This window comes from Parasteatoda tepidariorum, chromosome 4 (assembly GCF_043381705.1).
Source record: "Parasteatoda tepidariorum isolate YZ-2023 chromosome 4, CAS_Ptep_4.0, whole genome shotgun sequence".
Taxonomy (NCBI): Eukaryota; Metazoa; Arthropoda; class Arachnida; order Araneae; family Theridiidae; genus Parasteatoda; species Parasteatoda tepidariorum.
In genome coordinates, this window is record NC_092207.1 from 34,121,983 (window position 1) to 34,143,857 (window position 21,875).

Here is a 21,875-nt window from a genome sequence, read left to right on the forward strand (position 1 = left end):
ATTAAAGGAAGTTAGATACGACATTTACCAATTTCATCCAGATGTATTTAAATTATTCATTTAAATTAAATGTTTTGAAATATTAGGTTAAAAAACACAATTGAAAATTAATTTAGTTATATATCTTGAGACTGTAATAAAATAAATAATAAATTATTAAATAAAAATAAGGAAAATCAAAAATGAACTTGTTTAAAAACAAATCTTGAACAATTTTCTAAGACAGCATCAACGGCAGCCGATGTGTACCCACAAGTAGTGATGTCATTTTCGTCCAATAGCGTGATCCGGCCAGTTTGAAACTTAACCGCTTATAGAGACAGAGAAGCATTAAAAAATATAGTGGATGCCTTAAGTGCGTAATGGTTTAAAAACCCTTATAATATGTTTAAATACCATCTTTCAATGAATTTCATCTTTATTTATAGTAGTTTTTTGTGCGTGAATTACTTATCAAATAAAATGAGCATTTAAGTCAAAAAGTCAAATAATCATGTGACAGTTATCTAGAATTCATAATAAAGAAATATAATTCAAATAATAAGAAACGTACGTGTGGAAGTCTCTTCTGTTGTTGAGGTCACGGGTGTGCTGGAAGACATCGTTGTCGTTTCAATGGCTTTGAAAGCTTTCGTCGGCATTTCAGTAGCCTCTGTGACACGTTCTGTTAGATTCTTGACGATAACTCCAGTAGTCGAGATTCTTGTCTCAGTTTCAAAAATATCTGCTGTTGTTGGGAATTCTGAAGTTTCATTCACCGTTGGTAATGGACTTTCCGTTGTTGAGATTTTAGTCTCAGTTTCTAAAATAGTCGAAGTTGTTGGAGATCGCAATAACTCGCTTAGTGTGGAAAATGGAACGCCTGTAGTTGAGATTCTCTCTTCAGTTTCTAAACTCTCCAAAGTTGTAGGAGATCGCAATAAGTCGCTTATCGTTGAAATTGGAACGCCTGTTGTTGAAATTCTTGTTTCAGTCTCGAAACTCTCCGGAGTTGTTGTTTCACTGATCATTGTGATAGGAATGCCAGTGGTTGATACCGTGCTGATAATAGTTGACTTGCTGACTTGATCTAAGTCTTCAGTGAGTGGACGCTCTGTCCTGTCGGTGGGAAGCCTCCTCTCTATGAGTGGAATACCAGCAATAGTAGATGGTTTAACTGTAACTGTACTTACATATTCTGTTGTTTTTATTTCTGGAACGCTTTCGGTTATGTTTGTTTGTTTTATTGAAGATTCGGTTACACTAGTAGATGCCATATCTTCTGCTTCAGCTGTTTCTCTTGAAGTAACTGGACTAGATGCTTCAGTTTCGGCCACGCTATGGCTTGTAATAGTAGACGCTATATCCTCAGATTTAAAAATGGGTTTCTCAGTTATCTTTAGTGTGGTTCTCTCTTCAGTTTTTGTTTCTGATGCTAGTGTGCTAGGTTCTTTAGTGATCTCTGAAATCGACTGACTAGTCTCACTAATTCCTGTCGTTTGATCTTTTTCAGTTGATGAAGTGGTTTTTAACTCATCGGATGATGAGCTTGAAGTGACTGTTTCGGATTCCAATTTATGAATTGAAGTCATTTTTGTTTCTTCTGTAAATTTATCTCGGGCTGTGGTACTTTCCACTTTAATTAGCTCGGCAGTTGTAATCATTGAACTGCTTTCGGTTTCAGATTTAGTAAATTTATCTGGAGCGATACTCGTAATCGTTGTTTCTTGTCCTTCCGATACTGTAATTTCCATTTTTTGTGTTTCAGCTGTCGATTTCCCTGGTTCTACAGACAATTCACTAGAAAAGGTGCTTTCATGATCAGATAAGTCGGTTGTTCTTATAGTTGGTACTGTTATCTCAGTACTTATAGTTAGTTTTTCTACATGACCAGTGGTGCTAGTGGTGATTTCAGGCTCTGTTGTCTTAATAGTGGAAATTTCTTCTTTCTCAGAAACTGTTTCGTGTTCTTGAGTTTGAAGGCTTGAAGCTTCTGTGATTCCTAACGAAGTACTAAACGTAGTGTATACTGGAGTTTTCTTTGATTCATCTCCAGGTGTTTCGGTTTTTTCGGTGCTTACAGTTTCTTTAAAAGCAGTACTTTCCTTTGTCTTGAAAGTTGTTTCTTCAGGCTCGAGGGAAATTAAAGGAGTTAAACTTTGAGCAGATTCGCTTTCTTTAGTTACTTCAACATCTGGTGGTGTTGATTCACGAGTAAATGAATCCATTTCTTCTTCAATTGACTTAACCATAGGGGTTTTCATCGTTGAACTTAACATTTCTTCCTTAACTGTTGACGTTATTTCCTTAGTAGTAGATGAAACTATTGAAGTTTCTGCCATTTTTTGGGTTGTGTCAAACATAGTACTCTTGCTTGTCATTTCTGATTTTGATTCTTTATCTTCAGCTATCGTTGTTTCCTTATCGGCAATAGTAGTACTCGTTTTTGCAGTGCGTTCTTTCATTACAGTAGTAAATTTCGCTTCCGTCTCAGTTTCTTCACTCTTTTCAGTGGTTGTTGAAATTATGGGAATTTCTGTGACTTTTTGCGTTGTTTCCGATGTGGTACTTTCACTTGCCTCCTCAGATTTTGACTCCATATCTTCGGCCATCATTGTCATAGTTTTTTCCTTATCAGCAACAGTCGTACTCATTTTTGAAGTGCTTTCTTCCAATACAGTTGTTGGTTTCTTTGTAGTATCTGGTTCTTCACTCTTTTCAATAGTTGATGAAATTATAGGAATTTCTGTAATTTTTTGTGTTGTTTCAGATGTGGTGCTTTTACTTGTCTCTTCTAATTTTGACTCCATGTCTTCGGCCATCATTGTACCCGTTGTCTCCTTATCGGCAAGTGCAGTGCTCGTTTTCACTGTGCCTTCTTCAATTACAGTAGTAAGTTTCGTTTTAGTCTCAGGTTCTTCACTCTTTTCAATGGTTGATAAAATCATGGTAATTTCTGTTACTTTTTGTGTTATATCCGAAACGGTGCTCCTGCTTGTCTCCTCAGATTTTGATTCCATATCTTCAGCCATCATTGTAACCGTTGTCCCCTTATCAGCAAGAACAGTGCTCGTTTTCACTGTGCCTTCTTCTATTAGAGTAGTAAGTTTCGTTTTAGTCTCAGGCTCTTCACTCTTTTCAATAGTTGATAAAATCATGGGAATTTCTGTTACTTTTTGTGTTATATCCGAAACGGTGCTCCTGCTTGTCTCCTCAGATTTTGATTCCATATCTTCGGCCATCATTGTAACCGTTGTCTCCTTATCAAGAGCAGTGCTCGTTTTCACTGTGCCTTCTTCCATTACAGTAGTAAGTTTCGTTTTAGTCTCAGGCTCTTCACTCTTTTCAATGGTTGATAAAATCATGGGAATTTCTGTTACTTTTTGTGTTATATCCGACACGGTGCTCCTGCTTGTCTCCTCAGATTTTGATTCCATATCTTCGGCCATCATTGTAACCGTTGTCTCGTTATCGGCAAGAGCAGTGCTCGTTTTCACTGTGCCTTCTTCCATTTCAGTAGTAAGTTTCGTTTTAGTCTCAGGCTCTTCACTCTTTTCAATAGTTGATAAAATCATAGGAATTTCTGTTACTTTTTGTGTTATATCCGACAGGGTGCTCCTGCTTGTCTCTTCAGATTTTGATTCCATATCTTCGGCCATCATTGTAACCGTTGTCTCCTTATCAGCAAGAGTAGTGCTCGTTTTCACTGAGCCTTCCTCCATTTCAGTAGTAAGTTTCGTTTCAGTCTCAGGTTCTTCACTCTTTTCAATAGTTGATAAAATCAAAGGAATTTCTGTTACTTTTTGTGTTATATCCGACACGGTGCTCCTGCTTGTCTCCTCAGATTTTGATTCCATATCTTCGGCCATCATTGTAACCGTTGTCTCCTTATCGGCAAGAGCTGTACTCGTTTTCACTGTGCCTTCTTCCATTTCAGTAGTAAGTTTCGTTTTAGTCTCAGGTTCTTCACTCTTTTCAATAGTTGATAAAATCATGGGAATTTCTGTTACTTTTTGTGTTATATCCGACACGGTGCTCCTGCTTGTCTCCTCAGATTTTGATTCCATATCTTCGGCCATCATTGTAATCGTTGTCTCCATATCAGCAAGATCAGTGCTCGTTTTCACTGTGCCTTCTTCCATTACAGTAGTAAGTTTCGTTTTAGAATCACTCTTATCAATCGTTGATAAAATCGTTGGAACTTCTGTTACTTTCTGCGTTGTTTCCGGCATGGTAATTTTTCTTGCCGCTTCAGATTCTACTTCTTCAGTCCTCATAGTAGTTGTTGTTTCCTTATCGGCAATAGCAGAACTTATTTTTGTTGTACTTTCTTCCATAATTGTAGGATGCTTAGTCTTAACTTCATGTTCTTCAATTTTTTCAGCAATTGTCGATGAAATTATTGGAGTTTCTGTCACCCTTAAAGTTGCTTCGGGCATAGTACGTCTACTAGTAACGTCAGATTTCGATTCCAGTTCTTCCACTATCGTTGTTGTAAATGTCGTTTCTTTATCGGCAGCAAAAGTACTTGGTTTCGATGTACTTGTATCTATAACTGTGGTATGTTTCGTTTCAGTTTCCAGCTCTACACTTTTTTCAGTGGTATCACTAAATAGTTCCGTAAACCTCGTTGATACGAAAGTGAATACTTTGTCAGTGATGCTCCTTATACTTGTTGTTTCTGACACTGCCTCTGAAACTGTAGTAGCTTGCGATTCAGGGGATTCTCTTTCAGATGTTGTCAATGAAACTTCGGGCACCAATGCTTCAGCTGAAAGATCTGATTTTGCCCTCGCTTCTGTTGTTGTATCTTGAATGACTTCCGTTGTACTTTCTGATACAGTGGAAGAGGGCAATCTTCCTCTTGACATAATAGGAATTGTGTGTAATTTTGTTGGAATGGTCTGAGTTACAAATGTTGTTTCGTCTGTTTCAAATTTTTGAGTTGTTTCCAGTTTTTCTGGTAAAACGGATGTAGAAGGTAGTTTGCTCGAACCCTTACCCATAACTTCACCTAAAATTGATTCTGTCCCTTCCGTGACAGTGGTAATCTCTCCTTTGGTCAAATCAAAAGATTTTACAGAAGTTAATTGGCCTTTTGTTTCTGTTTCTGCTTTAATTGACGGCTCTGTAGAAGTAAATTGTTTTGTAGATATTTCATCTGCATGTATTTTTGTTGTTTGTTCTTTTGAAATACCTGTTTCTCGAACTTCAGAGCTTGTTATATCCGAACTAAGGGTGCTGGTTAAGGGAATACGAGTAGTTTCAGATTTTTCAGTATAATTAAAAGAACTCAATTCACTTTGAATAGTTTCTTCCGTTGTAAATTCCGAACTTGAAACCACAGTACTTGATGGCACATCGTGTAATTTTGAAACTTCAATTGGCGTGGTAAAAGAAGACGTTTTAGAATCTGTTTCTAATTTTGTACTTTTATCTAATAAGACTTCAATGGGAGTCGTTTTATCCGTTTGTTCATCTGAAGTTGTGAAAACATCTGAGCTGCTAGTTTTTAAAGTTGTTTCAGCCATTTCAGTGATATCAACTGCCTTCGGAGTTGCCAAAGTGGAACTCTCAAAAGCTTTGATTGTTTCTGCCTCCAATTCTGAATGTTCAGTTACTACTTCGCTACTTGTTTGCATATCGAACACTTTTGTTTTTTCTTCGATTGTTGTTTGTTTGGTTTCTTCTTCTACAGTGGAACTTATTTCCCCCTTTTCTACTGTAGTAGCTGATTCAGATTCGGTGCTTTTCCCTGTGACAGGACTTAACGTGCTGGACTCAATTGATTTGAAGGTTGTACTTACATCTGACTGATCTTTAAATTCTTCAGTTATTTCCTTAGCGGTTGAAGAATCTTTCAAAGCCTTTGTCGTTTGCATTATATCAGGGACTGGTTGTGTCTCCGCTTTCATTTTAGTCACTTCCGATGTTTGTAAAGTAGAACTTTCATCTGCTTCTTCAGAAGTCTTAGGTTGAGTCGTTAGTCCAATTTCTCCGGTTGTCATGGTTCTAGCAGAAGTGGGGAAAGGTTCTTCAGTAGTCGTTTCAGCCTCCTTAGATCTAATAGTAATATCTTCTAATTCAGACAGAGAAGTTTTGGAATCTGAAAATACTTCAGTGCTGCTTGAAGAAGGAGACATTGTACTTTCTGCTGCGGCAGATTCGGTGCTTGAAGCTTTAGAAGTTGTTTCTGCTTCTGTTTTGCTAGAGGTAGTTCCTGTTGCCAGATCAATAATCTTTGTCGTAACTTTGGAAACAATTCCCTCACTGGTCAACTCTTTTTGAGATTCTGTGGTAATGGAAGGGGTGCGCGTTGAAATAGCATCGAGTAACGTTTCAGGAGTCAAATGAGTTGTCAAAATTGTCACTTTTTCTGGTAACATCGTTGTAGTTACATACTTTTCTACTGCTTCAGTGCTTGTAATCGTTATTGTTTCTGTTGTTCCATTATCCAGAGCTGCAAAATAAATACAGTTATTATTTCCTTAATCATTATTTAAAGTTAAAAAATACTTGATTCTGCTTAAATTTAAAATACATACAGATTTATTATTGCTATTATTTTTGAGAAAGGAATAATGTATTAAAAATATTTATACTAACTCCGATTTACTACATAACCTATCAAAGAAAATTTTATTTCTTATAAAAACTGTAAGCATAAATATCACTATCGTTTATCAAAAAGTGTCAAAGCAATTTTATTTGGATTATAGTCTTATATTTAGATGTAAATATTTGCATTTAAACATAAGTATTAGGTAAGAGGACAAAATGTCTTACTTGTTCAAATGTAAATGTATTTAATACCAAACTTTATCTAAGTGCAAATTTCACTGTGTTATATAAATAAGCTGGTATTATTAAGACCTTAATATTTAAAAAAAATTTCTATGAATGGGCTAAATTTTTATTAAAAGGCTTCAACAATAATGAAATATTTTTAAAATTGTGTATATAAAATGTGTAGAATAATGTTGAAAATAATTCTATTAGTTTTTAAAATGTTCTTACTCTTAGAAATGAAAATTACTTACGACACTCAAACGAGAGTGGGCAGCAGTGATCGCCTTCAAACGTCAATGCTCTGCAGTCAATTTTGGGTAATTTACAGATGATTTTATAGCAAAGAATATCTCCGTCATAGCAACTGCATTTTTCACATGCCTCTAGAGTATGTATTGGAGCTCCATTTTCATACACAGTTTCATTCACAGTGCATTTTTCTATAAAGATAATTCAATCATAAATAATTGCAAACAATATATATTTATGTATCATAATACACTGGTGTAAGAAATTAAGAGAATTTGTAGACTTGGTCGATTATCTCAAGAACTACTGGACCGATTTTAAGGAAATTTGATTGGTACATGTACATACATTGATACAATACAAAACAGATAACCATTCAACAATTGTAATACAAGAGACAAGAGCATGATCTTGCGTATCACTCGCTGGAGTTGGAAGGTATGAAATTGCCACAGGACAAATCAATCTAGTTGCCGCAGGAAATGGTAAACTGTCTTATTTCAAGCATGAAATCACATTGCAAAGCCTGTATTGAGCAGAATTGCCTTTGATACCTTCATGACAGATATTGATACAAGATATAAGAGGGGACCATACCCATTATCCCATTTTTTTCGTTTATTCTGCAACCGCTGTTTCATACCTTCCGACTACAACGAGTGTTACGCACTATCATGCTTGTGTGTTACAATTGTTGAATGGTTATTTGTTTTGTATTGTATCAATACACGTACATATTAAATTTCATAAAAATCGGACCAGTAGTTCTAGAGATAATTGACCAAGTCTGCAAATTCTCTTAATTGCGTCACTAGAGTATTTTTCAATCCTTATCTTTTATTAATTTTAATTTGTAAAACAGTAACTATTTAATACTATTTAATACTATTTAATAAGTTTTATGCGTGTTTTTTTCTATAACTAACTAGTAAGGGGTGCTTAATGCTTTCTAAAGCCACAAATAATACGTACTTTTTTCGGTTGGTAAAGTTGTATCTTCTTCCACTAATGGAACTTTAGTCACTATGGTCGAAAGTACTTTATCGGTTATTGGTGCGGCTGTTGTTGTTGTTATAGCGGCTTCAGCTTCAGCAACTTCAGTCTTCAAGTCAGTAACAAATGTTGTAGCAGTAGAAGATGTAGATTCTGTAACAGCTGACGCTTCTACAGTTGTTATGTCTGAAGCTACACTTCCTGAGAATGTAGGGGAGGAACTTTCGATTTCTACACCACTGGTTGTTTTGGAAGGATGCAACATAAAATCTGTTTCTTTTGCTATCTCGTCTGTTGAAGCAAATTCCGTTTTAGTGGAGGATTCGAAAGTCACAGTGCTTGTTTTCATAACATCAGAGGGTGTATCTGATTTTTCGGTCGCTCCGGCATGCGTTGTTTCAGAAATGTGAGTTACTGCGGAAGAGGTTGATTCAGCTTTTTCAGTTTCCTCAGATGAAGCTGTAACCGTTGAAATGACTGTTTCAGCTGCAAAACTCTGTTCAACTGTTGAAAGCGTTTGGGCAAAAGTAGTTGATATCTCAGCACTGTGTGTTTTTTCTGGTTCTGCTGAAGTAGCTCCTGTTTCTAATTGAGATTCAGAAGTAAACTTTTCATCAACTGAAGTTAATTTCTTTGAAATCAAATCTGTTGGAACTAAAGTAGTTGTTTTGAATTCTTCAAATGTTGTGGAAATCGTTTCAGCACTTGTTTTTCCTTTAACATCTTCAGTTTTATCTGATAGAGTAGTTAATTCAGCCTCCATTGTTTCCTCTTCAGTTGTCACTGATATTGAAGTCGAGCTTGTTTTATCGGGTACAGTTGTAGATGATTTTGTTGTTTTATCCTGTTCTGTTCCCTCAACAGAAGTTGAGAAGGGTATGGCTGCTTTAGTAGTTATTTCTTCTTCCGATGAAGTTTTTTCGCCATCCATATGTATTTCAGTAGACAATTCTGGTGGCGTTGTAGAAGTTATTTCTTTTTCTTTTGTTGTTGCTTCTTCTATCACTTTAGTTATGGAGGTTGTAAACTCTGATTTTTGTGCCTGTTCTGGTTCTATAGTGGGTAAATCAGTCTCGAATGGGGTCTTCTTAGTTTCCATGGTAACTTCTGCTTGTTTGTCATCGATAATATGTAATGATGTTGTGGTAGAACCTTGATCTAAATAAGTAGTAGTGCTTTCTAATTTACTTACTAATTTTACATCTACTGACATCGTTTCCTCTTGTTCTTGAGTAGGCCTAATAAATAAAGTTGTTTTAGTAATACTCTCAGGCGTAGATGACGTAGTTTTTTCAGAGATCGTAGTAATTATTGGCAAATCCAATTTTGCCGTTGATTTACTGCTTTCTCTAAATAAAATATCCTCTGCTATTGGAGAAAACATTTTTTCCTGATCTGTTGATACGTCTTTCTCTCTTGTTGTAAACTCATGTGGATGTCCAGTTGTCGAAGACACAAGGATTTCACTGGTTTTCTCGGATTCAACCTCTTCGGTTGCATCATCTGGAATTTTGGTAAGTCTTGTTGAAGTTACAACCGTTGTTGCTTTAGATGAAATTTCTGTAACACTCTCCGTATCTTTTACTGAAATATCTTTATCGGACGAATCAGTAGCAATGGCGCCTGCCCTATCTAAATCTGAAGAAAATAGTTTCGAAGTAAGTTCAGTGACAACGGACGAACTGGATGGTGTGGTTACCACCATGGAATCAGCGGCGAACGTTTTTTTGCTTTGGAGATCATCTTCGGACACTATTGTTACTTCAAATTCTTTTGTGGTAAGTTCTACTGGAGTGCTAATTTCATCTGGTATCCTTGTTTCTTTTGTAGATATTGCAGACACGGACTCTGGCTCAAAAGTTGACGGTATCTTCGGGATTGCTTGCTCCTTAATTTTAAAATCTTCAGTCATTGTGATTTCAGCTTTTGTAAATTCTTTTTGTGTCTCGGGAGACAGAGAAACAGATTTTGTGGTAAATGAATCAACTAATTTTGTAGTACTAAGCAGCTCTGCTTCACTATGTTCTTTCTTTCCCTCATCTTTTGGCGTGGTAGTGGTTTCACTTGCAATAAAGGGTGTAATTAGTTTGGTAGTCTCAGTTTTTTCAGATGAATCAATAGTTGTCCTACTAGCCGCTGATTTAGGGACTTCTGTAGTAATTTCTGCATCAAGTAATTCTTCGGTCGTTTTTTTGTCAAACTGCACTGGGGAGGTCGTTGTTGTTTGAGCATCTTTAAATGTGCTTGCTTTTTCGTCTGAGGTGATGTCAGTTAATTCTGTTTCACTTAATTTTAATTCTGTACTTATAGCAGGTTGTATTGAGGTCGTGTCCGAGATTTCTTTACGTGTCGCCGTTTCCCCTTCCTCGATTAGTGAAGGAACAGTAGTACTTTTTTTAGTCGTAGTATCTAAAATGGGCTTGAAAGTGCTTGTTTCAAGTTCCGTAAGTGCAACACTTGCCGAGAAATCCGTTTCTTCCTTGGCGTCAGATATCTTAGTCGAATATTGAGTGCTTGTTTCTTCTGTGGCAACTTTTAGTTCTGTTGTTTCCCGCGAAATTTCTTCAGGAGTTGATGCGGTGTGCACTGTTTGTTCAGCAGTTGAAACTTCTGTTGCGAATTTCGAAGTTACGGCTGTTTCTTGCGTATCTGTAGCAACGGAAGCTGTACTGGCAGATTTTATTTCAGTTGATGCCTTCATGACAATTTCGGAAGTTTTTTCTCCTTCAAATTCTGTAGCGTGAGTTGGAGTGACTTCTTCATCTTCACGAGTTTTTAACGTAGTTGATTTTTCTATTGGAAGTTCAGATGTGATATCCGTTGGTTTCGCTGTCGTTCCAAGTTTTGTCGAAGGAGATTCCGAAAATTTTACTTCTGTTGTCTCGATTTCTGCTTCCTGAGTGCTTGAGCTGATAGTTGTGACTTTGTCAAGTTCCGATGATGACGAAGTTGATATGGATATTCTTTCAGGAGTTGTTTTCATTTGGAATGTTGTCAACGGCTGTTCAGATGCTACTGTTTCAGCTGAAAATTCTGCCTCGGTATCTACTTCGGAATGTGGAGTTTTGGAAGTTTCGCGTACAAGCAGCAAATCTGCTACAGTTCCAAGTCTTTCAGTTGTTGATTCAGTTCCTTCCCTGGGAGATTCAGTACCAGTTTTTGACAATAACGTTTCTGGACTTGTATCAGTGTCTGTAAATTTTTCAGTTGCTGGCACGCCTTCTGAACTGATTTTCGGTTCAGAAGTTGCCGTGACTTCTGTTGATTGAGTAGATTTACTTTCAGAAACAAATTCATGTTCACTTGAACCAATATCTGTAACAAGTGTTGAAAGATCAAGTTTCGTGAATTCCGGAGATGTTGTAATTTTATCTTCGATTATATGAGTGGGTTTTTCTTTAATTTCATCAAAATCCGTACTAGATAACTCTGTTGCATCTTTTGATTCTGTGGTTTCCGCTTTTTCTGGTGTACTGAATGTTTCTTCTGATTTAGTAGAAATTGATGCTGTTGATTGAACAGAGGTGTCGGGTATGGTCGTAAATTCAGATGCTAGACGTGTTGCGGACTTTTCGGTTGAAGTACCTTCCAGTTTTGTTGCTTCATCAATTGTATCTTTTGTCGTAAACTCTTCTTCGGCAGCCTGAATGTGTGTTGATGAATCAGATGTTACACTTGTTTGAGATTCTGTACCTGCAGTAATGAGTTCTTTTTCCGGGGTAGATAAGGTTGTTAGCATACTGACAATAATATCAGTTTCGCCTGTAACTGACTTTATTTCAGTTTGTTGTTTTTCCTCAAAACGCGATGCATCAGAAGTTGTTTTCAAAACGGAAGCTGCTGTGCTTTCTGACATTTCAGAAGATTCTGGTTCTGTAGTTTCCTTCTTTTCAGGCAATATTGTCATCAATGTAGATTCGGTAATAAGTAGTTCTTTTTCTGCGGTAACTTTAGCTGGTACAGGAGTGGTTGTCTCAGCTTCAGCTGTTTCAATACTTTCACTAATTGTAGATGTTTTCTCAAGTATTTCCTTTGCTGATGTTTGTTCTTTTACGTCGGGTAGACCTGTTAGATCACTTATTGAAGTCACACCAGTCTCTTTTGTTTCTATAGAAAGATCATGAATTTTTGATGTGGTCATTTCATCAAATTTTGTAGTATGTGGAGAACTTGTTGGAGATTCTGCTGTGGAGAAGACCACAGATGTCTCTTTTTCTTTTGACACAGTAGTCTTGAGTATTTCAGAAGAAGGTGTACTGAAATCAGTGACTTCTTTACCAGATGTTTCTTCGCCTAATGACTTAAAAGTAGTCGAAGTTAATGGTTTTCCTTCCTCTTCAGTAACGATACTGGATGCTTCTGCCTCTGTTGAAGATACCGAGGGAGATGATGCCCTTTCATCTGTAAAAGATGTAGCAGAAACTTCAGAAGTTGTTTCTTCTAATGAGGGTGATTTAGATTCTACTTCCACAGTTGTTTTAAACACTTCAGTTGCCGTTTTTTCTGTAGTATCTTTAAATGAAACAGATTCAGAAGTTAGTTTATCGACCTCGCTGTCTGCAATTTCACTTGATGTTTGTAAATCTTCTATTGGTTTTATTTCGGCAGTCATGATTGATACTTTGCTAATTTCTCTGTCAGTTACCGTCACTAGATCTTCAGATACTGTAGAGGAAGCTAATTCAGCAGAAGTAAATGTTCGGCTGGTAGTGGTGTCCTCAAGAATGGTTGCAGCTTTCTGTATTTCAGGTTCTTTTACAGTTTCTGATGTCTCAGAAATGGTTGACAATGAGTCTGTGGTTTTCTGATCAAAAGCCGTTTCTTTTGATGCACTTTCAGCTTCTGACGACGTTGTTTCAACTTCATGTGCAGGAATTTCTGTTGTCAATTTCATTTCTTTGATTGTGACTTTAGAAGGTTCAGTAATAAGTGTTGCCGCATCACTCAAAGTTGACTTACTTGGTTTGGCAGGTGTAACACCGGTAGTTATACTTATTTCACTTCCCATCGTTGAAGCTGTTTCACCAGAAATCGTGGATACCATAGGCAGTTTAGTAGTTTCAGCTTCCATTAAAGAAACTGGTGTACTCTTTGCTTCATCTAGTTCTTGTTCTTTTTGCTCTCCTATTGTTGATGTCACTGTCGTTTCTTTGTCACTAGATGCAAATGTTGTTGATTTTGTACCTGCCAGTCCCATTATTGTTGGTTGCAATTTCGTAACAGTACTCTCAATTTCAATGGAATAATCTTTTTCAGCTGTAGTAGGAGCTACTGTTGACACCTTTGAAATATCCTCCTTTACATCAGTCGCCTTTTCTTCATGTTCCGTAGTACTTAATATCGTTTCGGAAGTTTCCGCTTCAGACAGAAGTGTACTTGTTTCCATTTCTTTGATAGTTGATGCTTCCGTAGAATATAAATCTGAACTTGGAGTCTTCGGAGATTCTTTTGAAGTAGTTATTTCTGCAACTTCATGCGATTCGGTTGTTAGTTTAAACTCCTTTTCTTCAAAATGTGTTGTTATATCAGGAACAGCTTTAAAAGTTGTAGACTTAACTTCATCTGCTTCAAATGATACAGTCGAGGATATAGGTGCATGTGTTGTACTTATTTTATCTTCTTGGGTCAAGCCTTCTATTTTTGATACTTCATCGGTGATTTCTTTTTCTGACTCTGTAAGAACACTCACAGTCGTTTCAGCCTCTAGTGTAAAGAGGTCAGTTGATTTGTATGTTGCCGTTGATGTTTCAGGAGTTTTGGTGTCCGATTCAATAGTGTGATCAAAAGTTGATACTTTAACTTCTACAGATGTAGTAGTACCCAACGTTGTTTCCTTTGAAGTAAATTCTGAAGGAACTTCTGTAATAGAAATGTCAGTTTCCTTAGGTGGTGTACTTTTTGAGATTTCGGTGACATTCAAAATGGTTTCATCAGAAAACTGACTTTCTGTTACTTTAGATGCTTCAGTAGAAATTGTTTCAATTGAGACAGGCGTTGAAACAAGTTCTGGTGCAGTGTCCAATTTTGAAAATGTAGTAGAGGCAGTTTGTTGAGCAGTAGTTTTTTCTGTTACACGAGATTCCTCAGTCGAAATTTCACTCGCGGTAGGAATGTCAGTAGTTTTATCTGTTTCTGCTGATTTTAAGTCTGAAGTGGATGTAGCGTCTTCAGATAATTTTGAAGATGGCTGAACAGTCGTTCGTTCCTCACTTACTTGGCTAACAAGTAATGTTGTTATTTCACTACCTATTTCTGCAGATAGTGCTGAAGGAGGAGTTTCGGTTAATTTATCAACTTTCTCGGTAGGCTGTGTTGTTATTGAGGGCTGAATTGTTGTTTTCACACTTGAATCTTCCAATTCTACTTCAGTTGTAGCTTTTTCAGAGACGTCTGTCGAAACGGTATCTCCTGTATGCGTGGCTTCAAGCTCTTCCACTTTTGTGCCCTCCGTGACTGAAGTTGCAATTTCAAGTTTTGAAGTTATCTTTTCTGAAGTTTCTGGCACAGAGCTGACTGTTGTAACTTGTCCTTCCATCTCCTCTACTGAACTCTTAACAGTATGACTTTCGACTGTTGTTGCTTCGGAAGAAAACTGCGTTGTTGCTTGAACCTCTTCCTCAGTAGCTGCACTTTCAATTTTATGTGTTATAACCGGAGTTTCAGATGTCACGGTAGATCCAGCATCAAGTTTTACAGTTGTCATTTGACTTGATTCTTTTGTTTCACTTTCAGATGCTTTGGTACTAGATAATGTTGTATCTAAACCAATTTCAGGTGACCCATACGTAGTTGCTTCGGTATCAGATTGGGTTGATAATTTTGTTAAGATTGCTTGCGTATTGTCTGATTCTGGCAATGTCTTATGAGTTTCTTTAATAGAAGTCATTTCATGATCAATTATTTGAGTGGAGGTAGATATTTCAGGAGAAAGTGTTGATTTTTCTTCCACTTTTACTGAAGTCATCAATCCCTCTTCCTTCTCTGTGACTGACTCCTTTAATGTTGTTAACGAAGACAGTTCAGTTTGTGTTTCAGGTATGTGAGTTTTGGAGCTCTCTTCAATGGCTGCCGAAGTTGTTAATGTTTCGGCTTCTGTTTCAGAAACGTGCGTTTTGGAACTCTCCTCAATGGCAGCAGAAGTTGTTATTGTTTCGGCTTCTGTTTCAGGTATACGCGTTTTGGAGATCTCCTCAATGGCATCCGAAGTTGTTAATGTTTCGGCCCCTGTTTCAGGTATGTGTGTCTTGGAACTCTCTTCAATGGCAGCCGAAGTTGTTGTTTCTCTAACTTCTCCGATTGTAGAATGATCTGTAACCTTCAGAGTGCTCAAAGTCGTCTTTATTGATGTAATTTCTAATGTGGTAAGTGTTATATGATCTGATTCCTCTGGCGTTGTTGCAGTCTGATCTACATCTATTGTTGAAGGAGTTGATTTTTGATCAAGCATCAAATCTTCACCTGTTGTGGTTAGTGGTTTATCATCCATTTTCTCTGTTGTAGCATCTGTAATGTAAAACAACATTTTAGAATACAATACTTACTCTTTGAGGTTTTTAAATAACACTTTTGAAATAAAATTCATAGTAGCATATATTATGGTAGCTGTTTTATATCTGGCGAATTTGTGGTGTGAAGGGTTTTAGCAATTAAAATAGAGCTGGGCATGTAAAGTAACATGTAAATAATGTATAAACGGCTACTATTTAGACCCAAGATGCGTAGAGTATTATTAAAGAGGTGACTGATTAATAATTTTTGTAATACAGCATGTAAACATTATTAATCTGAAAATTTATGATAAATGTTGTACTTTCTCAGATCATGCTACTTTGTATTTTGGTTTTGTTTCACTAAAATATACGGCAAGCACGTGGGCCTCTCTTTCTGAAATATAAATGTATTGTTCGATATATTAAAAATTGATATGCACAAAAACTCATTTGTAAAAGTGTATCTTGGTCCATTATAATATCAAGAAATGTCTAATCACTTTTGATCAGTCATCAAATCAACGAGAACGGATGCTTTTTTTCTTTGTATGATTTTCTTGACAAAATTTCAGTCCGCATTTTTGGATCATGATAAATCACTCTAGCAATTCGTATCCCAAATATTTCACATTTTAAAATTTTTCTCCTCGTATATTTTCCCTTCATTAAGTAAAAAATGTGAGTAACAGTGCATATTTAATTATAACTTTAATTAAGTAACGTACTAATCATTAAATCGAGATAGTTAGTTATTAGGTTACCGTTGGAGGTGAAATATCGAATGAATAGTCAGTGATGCAATTGGACAACCCTCTNTGGGGGGGGGGTGAGTTCAGTAAATCAATACTTTTCCCGTCACAGTAGTTATGTACTGAATAATTTTGGTGAGTTCCTTTTTATTTACTTTTTAAATTGGTATGTTCTTCTATATTTGTTCCTGTAAGAATATTTAGCATAACTACAATTCTTAAAAATTTTTAAGATTGAAATATATGATTTTAAAAATATTAATTATAAACATATTTGACAGATTAAATATCATAGGCTCTCGTTATATCATCCCTGGATAAATCATGCTTTTGGATACTTCACTTTTAGTGTCATGTTTTCAAAAAAAATGCAATCACCAAAACATTTTCTTACCAGAAAAGGAAGAAATTTTCTCAATGAAAAAATATTGGCTCAAAAGTTAAGGATCAAAAGTTCATTGTTGCTCTTTGTATCTCATAGTTTACTATTTCTTATGGACAGCATTGAAGACTAAGATTAAGTTGGGCGCCCATTAGTTCACCTCATCTCTCAAAAAGTGTAGTGAACGAGATCAATGATATTATTTGGTTCAAAGGCCAATGATATTACTTTGAATAGAGATTATTGATTATGTAATTACTCTTCTTTACTTTCGTTGTATGGAGCATTTTTATCCACAAGCGAGAATGAGTAACGTTAATCTTTAAAACAAATAAACTTCATTTACTACATAATAAGAACTGGACAAAATCCTAAGGAAATGCAGGATCAATATTACTTACTGATCCAAGAAATGATATTATTTTGCACTGAGACCAATTATACTACTTTGCACTGAGACCAATGATATTACTTTGCACTGAGACCAATGATATTACTTTGCACTGAGACCAATGATATTATTTTGCAAACGAGACAAATGATATTATTTTGCAAACGTGACAAATGATATTATTTTGCACTGAGGCCAATGATATTACTTTGAATAGAGATTAGGGATTATGTAATTATTTTTCCTGACTTTCGTTACATCGAGCATTTTTATTGCTTCTCCACAAGCGAGAATGAGTAACGTTAATCTTTAAAACAAATAAACTTCATTTACTACATAATAAGAACTGGACAAAACCCTAAGAACATGCAAGATCAATATGACTTACTGATGCGACCAATGATATTATTTTGCACTGAGACCAATGTTATTACTTTGCATTGAGACCAATGATATTACTTTGCACTGAGACCAATGATATTATTTCGCAAACGAGACAAATGATATTATTTTGCAAACGAGACCAATGATATTATTTCGCAAACGAGACAAATGATATTATTTTTCACTGAGGCCAATGATATTACCTTGAATAGAGATTATGGATTATGCAATTATTCTTCCTGACTTTCGTTATATCGAGCACTTTTATTGTTTCTCCACTAGCGATAACTAATTGCGTTACTCTTAAAAACAAATAAACTTCTTTTGCAACATAATAAGAACTAGACAAATTTCAAAGAAAATGCAGGATCAATATGACTTACTGATGCAGACATATCGGGGACAGCATTCTCCTGGAAACTGCCTCACTTTGCAGAGTTCTCGAGATTCTGGAGGGCTGAGGTCACATTCTACTTTTTCACACTTAATGACGCTGTTAATGCACACACAGTTCTGCAAACAAGGGTCACCCGTGGTCACATTTTCACCGCTCTGGTATGTTTTGTTTTGATGACGGCAAATACCTGTAAAAATAAATGTTTATTGGTTATTTCTGCAGAAATATGGTCACAAAAAATAAATATTTTAGGAAGTTTTTTTAATTTTTTATTAAGGTGGGAGAAAAGCAAAGTAGTTCTCTCTCGTTGTATAAATCTAGCAGATTTGCATAAAAATAATAATAAATAATAATAATAATAATAATAATAATAATAATAATAATATAATATAATATAATTTAAATATTATAATTGTTAATATCAAAAATAATATCAAAAATTTACTTGTTTTTAATATTAAAAATGTTATTAGTTTTAAAAAATATATAAATTAAACAAAGGATATTCGTTATCATGAAGGTATTACGTTATTTGGAACTATTTTAAATTAAAATTGTAACTCAGCTAAATAAAGGAAAAGAATAACTGTTAAAACTAAATAATCGACAGTAATATCTTACATTTTTTTTAAATGACTCAATGGTGCAATTGAATCTCTTATTAACAAATTATCCCACAGATTATTTCAATGATATTCAAATTTTCATTTTGCCTAGAATCATTTTATCATTCAACCATTTTTTTATTATTTTTAGTTTAAAGTTAGTTTTAGTTTTATTACTCAAAAATTTTAGTTTAAAGTTAAGTTTCGTCAAGTTAAAACTTAATAATCGACATAAATATCTTACATTTTTTTGAAAGATTTCAAATTATTTTTCTTATGATTTACTGGTGCAATTGAATCTACGAATCATTTCAATGATATTCAATTTCTCATTTTAACTGCTCAGTCGTAGATACCATCATATATTAATAACATGAATATATGTTTATACCACATTCGTTTTAAATAATAAATTGAAAGAACGAAATAAGAGTATTTTGTTAGTTTTAGTAATTTAGTTTGGTAATTTTTGATTGATTACTGTTCTTTGTCGATCACTAATCACTTTTTTACATTTTTTATGCCGTTGCATCACTTGGCATAAACGGAAGAAACATCCAAGGGCACATTTTTAGAGTTCAGCTACGCTTGACATAAGAAAGTGGAAAAAAATATACTTGGCATGTTGTTACTATAAGATAAAAAATTAAAAACAAAATCCTTGAACTACTTAATTTATTGCAAGGTAAAATATTCTCAAAACGTAACAATTTAAGGAGGGGACAATCATCTAAGAGAAAAATGAAATTTAACTGAAATAAGAACTGATATATTGCGCCAAATGTGAAGTAAGTTAAATACTCATACTAAATACTAAAGTTATGTAATTCAGTGATTTTATTAACAGTATTATTATTTTTTTAACAATGGAAATAACAGATGAAAATAAAATAAAAAGATAAAGAAATAAAATACGTTGGGAGTTAGTAGTATAGTTAGTAGTATAGGGAGTTAGTAGCAATAGTAGTATTCCTATTATGTGTCTCAAAGTAATATTTAAGAGAGAAAAAAAAATTACTAAAATCTATCATAAATATCATCATATCATAATTTTTACAGTAATCTTCATTTATTAGCGTTATTTAGTGATTTTACGGAAATTATTACTGCAAAAATTGCGCTACATCAGATTTTTTGTTCGGTAACATTTTTTGATAAAAATAATTTTTACTGTAAAAAGTACCGGCACTCCGAATTCTAATACTTTTTGTCGTAATTCAGGATTGCCACGGCCAACTAAAAGTGCAAAACGTGGTGACAAATAAAATTCAAAACTTTTCTTAACGAGATTAAAATTAGGATTTTTTATAGCTTTTTTTCCCCAGTATATTACTGAAAGTGAAGGCAAAGATGAATTTAAATATGAATAATTTTAAATGTAAATTCCAGTGGTAGTTACAATTGACTAATTAAAGAGATAAGTAAATTAAAATGAACTGAGTTTCTACCACTTTTTACATTTTCAGTTGCCTGTGACCTACCTGTTATTTGATCTGGAATTTTTTACCTGGTACGCAACAATTGATTAAATTCGTGTTATAGTACAAGTCTCATTTACATGCCTTTTAATCTATACTTCTATGAAAAAGTTTACGAACGTGAATATTTTCATATTACAAGCAAATAAAGATTAAAAATATTGCTTAAAAAATTCACAGTGGTGATCAAATTTTATGGTAACACAAAGTAAAAATTCCTCACCTTCTCCAGGAACACGTTTTGGATAAATCACTGGCCTCTTCGTAGCTCTGGAGGTGAAGATGTCATCTGGTACTTCTGTAATCTTTGCTTCTCTTGGCCGGGATACCAACTCGATGGGTGTTTGGGTAATATTACTAGCCGATGGTAGTTCGCTGAATAGTTCTGTTATCACCTCTGCATCCATTTCGACGCTGGCAGTGGTGACGCCAGAAACAGCCTTCTCATCAAGTGGGATCTTAGTGGATGTTCCAACGGTCGATATATCAAAATCTTTCGTTGTAACGAAAGAACTGAGATGTATTCCAGGCGTTGAGAAGGTTGATATGTCGGCGATACCAAATGTGGTGATTTTCGATGTAGTTTCGTTACCCATTGGTGTCTTTTCGGATAGTGTCGTCAACCAAGCTGGTGTCGAAGTTTCATCAGATTCAGTAGCATTTGCTGTCGAGAAAAGAAAACACGACTTTTTACAACTGCAATTCTTTACCACGAGTGAGGAAATATTTTTTACTCACATGGCAATATGTTTAGTTGGAGGGAAATAATATTACTCTGAGAAAAAAGTATGGTCAAAATTACCATAATATAGTAAAATTTACCATGTTTTTGGCTCAATGGAAATACCAAAAAGAAGGGTAACTTTTTCCGAACATCTTTGGCATCAACTTTTGGTTAAAAATAACAACGAAATATATGGTTTTATTATCATGCTGTTTGATACGTTTGGTAAATGTGCTGCGATTTGGTAATTTTTTCATGACATCTTAGAGCATGGCATAAAAATCATATATTTAGTTAAATTTAATTTTCAGTTTTCCATTTTCTAATTGTGTGGTTATAAGAGCTATAATTTTGAAAACTAAAATTTCAGTTGAATCGTTACCATGCGAACGGAAAAATTATCAAATGAAAGGTTTAAATACCTTATATCTTGGCTCTTAATACCAGAATTGTTTTTTTTTTCTTTACTGGAAATGTTATTAAAAAACAGCATGGAAATTTAAAAAATAGTTGTTTTTCTCCGTGAAGAACTGCAAGTTTTTTACACCAATAAGAAAATGCAATTTTCTACTGCAAAGTAACACAAGAGGAAAATAAATGGCAATATATTTATATGTATATAATAATATAAATAACGATATAATTTAATGTCAAAACTAAATTATAAAAAAAAGAAGAACTGAGAATGACAGTGAGTAGCTGACAGGCTATAGTTGACCCATTGCAAGGGAAGAGTATCATAACTCTCTTCCAAATCTGTACTCCCATCAAAAATAGGAAACAGTCTAGATGCAGATCTTAGCACTAGTCTCTAGTTTTCAAGAATTAAATTAAACATCTCAAAATTGTACCAGCTAAAACAACCTCACTCTTAATCATTAATTCAACCAACTCGATGTTCAAATTAATACTTATGGATTTTCTCCTTTTTGTTTCTTATTCATTTTAATCTGTTTCATTTGATTTTTTTGACCCAGATTTTCTAGAGGAAGTTTAGTACGTGAACTACATCCACCTAAACATAATGTTTATAATTTCATTGTGCTATATCCTTCTATCTCCTAATTAGGAATAAACTGATTATTATATTAAAATTAAATTAATTAAAACTAAAAATTTCTACATATTTGAATAGCAGGGGTTCGCATTAAACATTGCACCGTTGCTCGAACAGTTTTGGAAGCCTTGGTGTAATATACTGCTTGTGATACACCTGCTGTTACATTTAAGAAGGCATTCCAACATTCCAGAAAACGATCATTTTT

At 34.8% G+C, this 21,875-nt stretch overlaps 1 protein-coding gene across 1 annotated transcript in view; it reads right to left on the minus strand.

Annotated features, from left to right (window-relative positions):
• LOC107436695 (serine-rich adhesin for platelets) overlaps positions 1–21,875 on the minus strand; it is a gene marked incomplete in the record, with an annotated part of 111,230 nt that overhangs the window by 11,484 nt on the left and 77,871 nt on the right. Inside the window, 5 exon segments of the mRNA XM_043057020.2 lie at positions 554–6,439; positions 7,020–7,208; positions 7,990–15,513; positions 17,790–17,990; positions 20,110–20,550. Coding sequence (XP_042912954.1) covers positions 554–6,439; positions 7,020–7,208; positions 7,990–15,513; positions 17,790–17,990; positions 20,110–20,550 — 14,241 coding nt within the window.